The sequence below is a fragment of the Gossypium hirsutum genome, chromosome A04 (assembly GCF_007990345.1).
Source record: "Gossypium hirsutum isolate 1008001.06 chromosome A04, Gossypium_hirsutum_v2.1, whole genome shotgun sequence".
Lineage (NCBI taxonomy): Eukaryota > Viridiplantae > Streptophyta > Magnoliopsida > Malvales > Malvaceae > Gossypium > Gossypium hirsutum.
The window spans coordinates 51,901,230-51,910,682 of NC_053427.1; the positions used below are offsets into that span (position 1 = coordinate 51,901,230).

Sequence of the window (9,453 nt, forward strand, 5' to 3'; positions counted from 1 at the left end):
ATGATTCTACTTACCAGAAACTGAATTTGAGATTTAGAGATTCCCACCTTAAAAAAAGGTTGAATAAAACAAAAGTGGTTCATTAGTTTTCTTGAAGATTATGCTGTAGATTTGATGATTAATCATACAACCCTTACAATCATTAGTGGTTGGCATTTGTTTCATACAAATGATTCTTTACCAATTAATTACTTAATACTCTTTTATTTTTGTTCTAATTAGTACAATTAGTACAATTACAATATGAATGGATTAAAAATTATTAACAATTCATATTAAAGCTAATAAATTAAGACTAAAACTTTCACACATAATAAGATTGAATGACCTATATATAATTGTGTATGATTAATCTTGAATCTGAGTACTTAAAATTTAGAACCTTCACTTCTACTAAAAGAAGGTATATCTAATTTTTTAAATATATAAAAACAATATATATAAATTCTCATTCCATTATCATATTTGAATTTAGATATTAAAACTCAAAGTAGCTTTTGATATTCTAAGCCACCCAACACTTATTTTTTTACCAACAAATGTGGTGCATAATGTTCTACAAAAATTCAAAACAAGGGTGCCTAAAGCCTATTTCCCCGTCTACTATTGATGAGTCAAAGTAAATGTGAGACCCTTTTTACAAATTAGGAACCAAAATTCCACAGATTTCCAAAGTCAAAAGATAACCAATTCTTGAGACATTCCCTCTCTAGCTACAATACAAATTCTCCCCCTCAACCACTAATCCAATAGACATGAGACCACCTCTTCCCTAACATCTCTCCTTCTCTTTTGAGTCTGAAACACAATAGAAGAAGAAAAATGTTGGGGAAAAAGATGGGTTCGTTGAAGAAGATAGCCAAGAAGGTGAAGGGGATGGGGGGAGGTGGCGGTGAGCAATCACACTATGAATGTTTACTAACGGAAAATGAGCAAATGTCTCCTTCGGCTTCAACCCCATCTGGGTTTTTTGCTGTTTACGTAGGAGAGGGTGAAGAAAGGTTTGTAGTGCCAACCAGCTTCTTGTCAGATCCACTCTTCAAGATGTTGCTGGAGAAGTCATACAATGAATATGGTTTTGACCAAAGGAATAAGCTAGTTGTTCCTTGCACTGTCTCTACATTTCAAGACGTTGTCAATGCTGTTGAATATTGTTATGGCAAGTTTGATTTTGGGAAACTAGTTGAGGAGTTACTTTAGGGGGGGAGAAGGGTAGATTCTTAATTAGTCTCAGGAATGCATTAGACTTTCAGTTTTTCTTTTGTATCATAAACATTCCAGCTCTGCTGCACATTTGATTTTGGTAATGTTAATAAGTTTTTGTAGGTAGATTAGGTCGAATCAAGTTGAGAAGAACATAAGGTGATTAATAGCTGGTTTTTCTTCTTCTTGTAAATATTTTCTGCAAGAATTCAGATTGTGATGCCAGAAGACAATTGGTTAGGTTAGCCATCAGGATTCATTTTCTGAGGGGGCAAGAAGAGAAGAATCTGTTCACCATAATTAACTTTGTTTTTTTTTCAAAAGAGATTTTCAACTTTCTCTGGCTCTTCCTCCCTTTCTTCCATCTCTACCGAATCATAGACAGTTAATTTGGCCTATATTACCCGGTATTATTAAGTATTCCAGCCTATGGGGTTATGGTAAACAACTTGCAACAAAATAAGTGTTGAGTTCGATTTTTTTGACTCGAATTTGTAATGCAAGGATGCATGTGAATTAAAAAATAAGAGTGAAGAAAAGATGTTTCTCAAATACTAATTTTTTTTGGTGAAAAAAAGAAAGACAAATAACATAGCTCAATTGTTCAAAAGCATCATTTGCTTTGTCTTGTTGTAAGACCTCTAAGATTTCTTTTGGAGCCACATCAAAAATATGTAAGCTTGACTTCCACGCTAGACTTAATTTGGCGAACCGATCCATAATTATGTTGTGTTCTCTAGGCACATACCTAATTCGCCATTGTCCTTCAAATCTCATAATTCGTTGAACCCTTCTAAAAACGGTAATGCCTGAATCCTCCAATAGGATATCAAACAAAGCCTGGACCTCATCAGGATTATCGGTTTGGATTGTAGCCCATCTATGTCTTCTATTTAACAGTATAAGAAGCACATCCAGGATACCCTATATTTCAACCTCAAAAGTGAGCATTTACCCAAGTACCGATTAAATCCTAAAATCCAATTACCAATCTGATCCCGTAGCACACCTTCAGCATAAGCATTCCCCAAATCTCTAGCCACTACGACATCAGTTAATAAATGGACCTACGTACCATAGGCATGAGAATTATAGCTCGAACTTAGAGTATCGATCTTGTGACCACTATGATATATTTCGAATTGTTGAGCCCAACTAATAGAGGCTTTGATAACTTCGATTTCCGACCAAGTAAAATTCTGGAAGATGAAAAGATTTATATTCTTCTAGATACGCTAAGCAGTTAATCCAAAAAGACACGACCAAGAGACTCTACGGTCCTGAAATCTTATATGACAACAAAGATTAGAAGATAACCAAACTTGAAAAGTATCATAATAGAACCTTTGTTGAAGCTCCATTGGAATCACATGCATCCACACTTCCTTTGCTATCGGACAATCCTGAAGCACATGATTGTAACACACCTTACCCGTATCCGATGCCGGGATAGGGAATGAGGCATTACCAGACTTATACTCAGACATTCATGCAAAACAGGACTATAAAATTTTTCTTCAAATCAATTTCATTCATACAAACACAATTCGTCCTTTACATGGGCCTATGTGGCCCAAAACATAATCGGAGGTGGTTTGGGACTAAACTGAGAACTTTCGAAAAACTTTGGGCAACTTAACAATTTTCTTGTTTTGGAGAGTGTCACACTCGTGGGGGTAGGCCGTGTGGTCACACATGCCCGTGTGGCATGGGACACGCCTTTGTACTCAACCTGTGTAACTCTTTTACTATGACGCTATCATCAAAATAAGGACACACGGTCATATTACACACCTATGTGTCCAGACCGTGTGGTACGTTAAAAATAAATGAATTTTTCATATTCACATGGCCAGAGCACACGCCCGTATAGGTAGGACATGTTTCTCACACGGCCAAGACACACGCCTGTGTCTTAGCCCGTGTGTTTACTACTGGGCATACTGACTTGTAAAACTAGGGTGCAGGGGACACATGGCTATGCAACATGCCCATGGGGGCAAACCATGTGTCACACATGGCCTAGACACATGCCCGTGTGTCTACCCGTGTGGACAATTTAGAGGCTATTTTCTAAGCCAATTTCCACCCTCACTCATCCACATACTCAAACATGTTTCATAGCATGCAACATAGCATATTTAAACACTCAATATCCAATGCCATGACATTTTTATGCCTTCAAAATATCATTCTAAAGCACATGCAATTAGTCACACCATTTAGAGGCATTCCACACCAATTTCATGCATAACAAAATTTGTTATCCAAATTCCATAATACATATTCATGAATATGATCATCTTAAGCCATTAAGTCATTTCTTATCTTCTAGCATCTAATCCATACTTCATCATACATTCACCAAGCAATAACATATTACATCATCAAAGCATTAGCACATGCATGCATGGATAATTAGATTACAACCCGAAAATCACATATAAGCCATGTCACACGGCTATTACAAAATGAATCATCAATATTAGAGGCCTTTACAACTTGGCCAAATTTGCATGACACATATCACAAAATAACCAAGTCCCCTATACATGCCATACTCAAGTTATCAAATTAAATATATCCAATATTCTTTTGATAGTGTGATCGAAAACTCCGACAGCTTCCGATCCCCAAGCTAGCTTGGCGGAACTACAAAGGATGGAAATGAAAGGGGCTAAGCATTAAAGCTTAGTAACTCCACATGCAAATAATATGCAATGATAGTAAGCAATTATCATGCAAAGACATAACATAACCATAAAGATTATTCATCATTTAAGTAGTTTGACTTATTTATCACGTGTTCATATATATATACTTTCTTATCACAATTCATCCTTTCTCAAGGCATTGCACATGAGTTTATTGTACATACTTGTACTTACCCGTAGTATATCATATGGTCATACCTTCTTTAACATGCCCTTATTGGGACTTTCATTACCTCATCCATTGCATTACCCATTGAACACTTGGAATACTATTGGATACATGGAAAACTTGCACATAAGTGCCACATATACATACATAGCCAAAGCTACCTCATAACATGTCACGCTCGTAATGAGCTACTCACGGGCCTGCTTACATAAGCTATCGATCAAGGTGTAACAACACGGGCTGCTCACACAAGCTGTTAGGTATCCGATGTACTCAGGACTACCTAGCCACGGGTAGAACACGTACAAGACCAGTGCCCGGAACTCAATTACATGTATCACATCCATCATGAACTCAGACCAACTCAATGAGTTCAGATGCCACATATATATCATGAACCCAGAACAACTCAATAAGTTCTGATTTCTAAATTCCTAGTGACATGTCACTTGTATCCTAAAACATTCCTAAGGTTCAAACGAGATTCTTTCTCACGTGTACATAATGCCTCCATTACACTTGCTCGTGATGTCGTGGATAAAGACCATAATATCATTCGTACTTACAACACCATCATTAGGCATAACATACATAATAATAAAATATTTTCCACATAATAACAACATATCAAAACATACTATATTGTCACATTATTTACACATGTACTTACCTCGGTACAAAATGATGATAAACGAGCTTATTCTTCAAAAACTTTATTCTTCCCTCGGTCAAGACCCAAATCATGTTTTTCTTGATCTATAATGCCAAATTTAACTTGTTTAATAATAACATTGATCAAATCGATTCATAATTTTTAGAAAAATTACTCTTTTACCTCTAACTTTTCACTTATTTACAAGTTAGTCCCTAGGCTCGAAAAATGAAATGCATGCATTTTCTTTGTTACCTAAGCCTAGCTGAACTTTCCTTGTACTCAAAGCAGCCCATATTTTCATCAAAATTAGATTTTTATCACTTATTTTACACCTTTTTCAATTTAGTCCTTTTTAGTGGTTTTCATGAAAAATCATCTTATGAAAGATGTTTATCACACACTAAACTCTCATATTCCTTCATAAATCATAAAAATACATGCATGTCACACATGGGTAAATTTACATACATAAACCTTACTTTAAAATAAGGGTGGAAATAGGTAAATCAAGCTACTAGAACTTAAAATATGTAAAGAACATTAAAAACGGGCTAGGGAACACTTACTATTGAGCTTGAAAAGATGAACAAAACCCTAGCTATGGCTCTTTTAAATTTTCAGAAATGGGGGAGGAAGATGGACACAAATTTTGACTTATTTCCCCTTTTTATTCTTTTATTTACCAAACGACCTAAATGCCCTTAAGGCTTTTCTTTCAAATTTTTCCTATACATGTCCATTTTTGTCCAAACTTTAGAAATTGGTCAAATTGCTAATTAGGACCTTCTAATTTATAATCTAAAGCAATTTCATGGTAAAAGCTTCTAGAACACAAGTTTTGCATCTTATTCAATTTGGTCCCTAAAGTTCAATTAGACATTTTATGCATAGAATTTCTTCATGAAACTTTCACACAAGCATGCATACATATCATGGACCTCATAATAATCATAAAATAATTATTTCTATCTTGAATTTATGGTCTCGAAACTACTATTTCAACTAGGCCCTAATTCGGGATGTTACGACTCTCTCTCATTTAGGGAATTTTGTCCCCGAAAATTTACCGGTAAAAAAGGTTTGGGTATTGTTTCCTCATAGCCTCCTCTGGCTCCCATGTAGCTTCTTCAACCCCATGTTTTTGCCATAAGACCTTCACAAGAGCAATACTTTTGTTTCTCAATTGCTTGACTTCTCGAGCCAAGATCTTAACTAGTTCCTTACCATAAGTGAGATCTGGTCGAATTTCAACCTCTGTTAGAGCAATCACATGTGAGGGATCAGATCTATATTAGTGCAACATGGACACGTGAAATACATCGTGAATCTTTTCTAACTCAGACGGCAAAGCCAATCGATATGCCATTGGACCTATCTTTTCGGTAATCTTATACGGTCCTATAAAATGAGGACTCATCTTGCCCTTTTTGCCAAATCTCAAAACCTTTTTCCATGGAGATACTTTCAAGAATACATTATCACTAAATTGATACTCAATTTCCTTTCTTTTCAAATTCGCATACGACTTTTGTCTATCCGTTGTCGCTTTCAAACAATCACAAATTACATTCACATTTTCTTCGATTTATTTAACCAAATCAACTCCATGAATCTTATTTTCCTAAAGTTTAGTTCGGTACAAAGGTGTACGACATTTACATCCATACAATGCCTCATAAGGTGCCATTTTCAAGCTCCACTGATAACTGTTGTTGTAGGCAAATTCAACCAGCGGTAAGTACTTTTCCCAACTACCTTGGAATTCCAATACACAGCATCGGAGCATATCTTCTAAGATCTGAATTAATCGCTCAGATTGTCCATCAGTCTGTGGGTGAAAAGCAGTACTAAAGTTCAGTTTCATGCCCAAAGCCTCTTGTAGTTTTTTCCAAAATCGTTACGTGAACATCGGATCTCTATCAGAAATAATTGACAAAGGTACTCCGTAAAGTCTTACAATTTTAGAAACATATAATTGAGCCAACTTATCAAGTGAATAATCAATGTGTACCGATATAAAAAAAGCTGATTTAGTCAACTTGTTAACTACCACCCTTACAGCATCTTTCTTTCTTGGTGTCAATGGTAAACCTGTCACAAAATCCATGGTAATTCGGTCCTATTTCCATTCGGGAGTCAAAATAGGCTGAAGTAAACCTGAAGGTACCTGGTGTTCGGCCTTTACTTACTTACAAATCAAGCACCTCAATACAAACTCAGATATATCTCTTTTCATACCATTCCACTAATACAGTTTATTTAAATCATTGTACATTTTCGTGCTACCCGGGTGAACTGACATACATCTGTTATATGCCTCATATAAAATATTTTGAATCAACTCAGTATTCTTCGGAACACAAATTCTACCACAAAACCTCAGACAACCATCGGAGTTTTTCTGAAAATCTAGTTCACTGTTCGACTCACACTGAGCTTTCTTTGCTTGTAACTCTTTATTAGTTTTTGAGCATCACAAAACCATTGTAGAAAGTCAGTCTAGCCCTCAACTCTACTAGAATTACACCGTTATTAAACAAGGTCAGCTCCGTGTTCATAGCTCTCAAGGCAAATAAAGACTTCCTCCTCATGGCATCGGCGACCACATTTGCCTTACTAGGGTGATAATCGATCACAAACTAATAGTCTTTTAACAATTAAAGCCATCTTCGTTGCTTCAAATTCAAGTCCTTTTGGGTCATCAGATACTTAAGACTTTTATGGTCTATATAGACATGACATTTCTCCCCAAATAGATAGTGTCACCAAATCTTCAAAGCAAATACAATGGCGATCAACTCTAGATCATGCGTCGGATAGTTTTTCTCATGGGGCTTCAATTGTTGCAAAGCATAAGCTACTACCTTACCCTCTTGCATAAGTACACAACCCAGTCCACTTAAGGATGCATCACTGTAAATCACAAATTCTTTCACTGGTTTTGGTTGTATAAATACTGGCTCCTCGATCAATAACATTTTTAATTTCTCAAAGCTCTGCTGACATTTTTCTGACCACTCAAACTTGACATCTTTTTGAAGTAATCTCATCATAGGAGTGGCCATCATAGAGAATCCTTTCACAAAACATCTGAAGTAACCGACTAAACCCAAAAAGCTCTTAACTTTAGTTACATTCCGTGGCGACTTCTATTCAACAATAGCTGAAATCTTACTAGAATCAACTCGGATACCATCACCTGAAACAATATGGCCTAAGAATCCAACCTCTCGAAGCCAAAACTCACTTTTACTGAACTTAGCATACAACTATTTATCCATTCAAGTCTGTAAAACAGTTCTCAAGTGTTCGCCATACTCTGCCTCATCTCTAGAATAAATCAGGATATCATTGATGAATACCACAACAAACTTGTCCAAATATAGCTGAAAGATTCAGTTCATTAAATCCATAAACACCACAGAAGCATTTGTTAATCCAAATGGCATAACTAGGAACTCGTAGTGACCATACTTGTAACACCCCTAACCCGTATCCATCGCCGGACTAGGGTTAAGCGGCATTACCAAACATATCAAAACACTTCGCATTCATTTCATAAACATCATAGCATTATAGTCAAACATAAACATAAGTCCTTTTCTTAGGTCAATGAAACCTTAAACATGCATTAGGAAGATGTTCGGACTAAACCGAACATGTTTACAACTTTCAACACTTAGGAAATTTTTCTATTCTGTTAAGGTCACACGCCCGTGTGACCAGGCCGTGTGGCTTACACGAGCATCAGACACACTCATGTGAACCAGCCGTGCCAAAACAGGGTGACCATACTGACTTTCACCCACGGCCAATAGACACGCCCGTGTGCTATGGCCGTGTGAAACTTAGCTAGCTACTAACTTATGCCCACGGCTATATGACCCGCCCGTGTGTCAAAGCCATGTGATTTTTAAGAGGTTACTGCCAAACAAACACAGCCACAAAGCACGCCCGTTGCTTTTAACCATGTGGCACAATGCAGGCTTGGTTTAAGCCAACTTGCCACCCCATTATGGGTCACCCTACAAACAAGGAATCAAGCATATACGTACAACCCAATCAACCATTCTTTAAGTTAAAACATACATCATTCATGCCATAATATTATCAATAATTTACATAATCAAACATATATGTACAACCCAATCAACCATTCTTTAAGCTAAAACATACATCATTCATGCCATAATATTATCAATCATTTACATACTTATAAACCTTACCTTTTTATACTAAAACATAATGTAAGATTATATAAAAAAAAACATCATCCATTCTCATACAATGAATTTCCCAAACTTACCTTCTCCTTTATCTAATTGAGACATGCCATAACTGCAAATTAAATCACATATCAAAAGCCATTATCAAATATGAGTTCAAACACAAATTAGCCAAATCTCATGGCTAACTGTATACATCACAAAACATACTTCACAACTACTAGCCTATACATGCCATACTTAAAATATTTACATTTTTAGAAGTACCAAAATGAGATCGATAGTGTGGTGACGATCCTCGACTATCCTCGAGCCTTCAGTAGCTACGATAACGGTAAAACAGATAGTAATCACGCAGAGTAAGCTTTCAAAAGCTTAGTAAGCTCGTACTCAAAACATTCATAGTATATGAACATAAAATGATAACCTATGAGTATTTGCACAATTTCAATCCATATAACTATATCAACTCAAAGAGATTCATAT

At 36.1% G+C, this 9,453-nt stretch overlaps 1 protein-coding gene across 1 annotated transcript; it reads left to right on the forward strand.

Moving 5' to 3' along the window:
- The first annotated feature begins 822 nt into the window (after positions 1-822).
- On the forward strand, positions 823-1,200 carry LOC107947828 (auxin-responsive protein SAUR15). Its single transcript, XM_016882344.1, has one exon. It carries the CDS (start codon positions 823-825, stop codon positions 1,198-1,200), a length of 378 nt encoding a protein of 125 aa, XP_016737833.1.
- Positions 1,201-9,453: the final 8,253 nt, after the last annotated feature.

Excerpts from the sequence above, each read along its gene's own strand:
- LOC107947828 (XM_016882344.1), top strand. The coding sequence starts at position 823 with ATGTTGGGGAAAAAGATGGGTTCGTTGAAGAAGATAGCCAAGAAGGTG.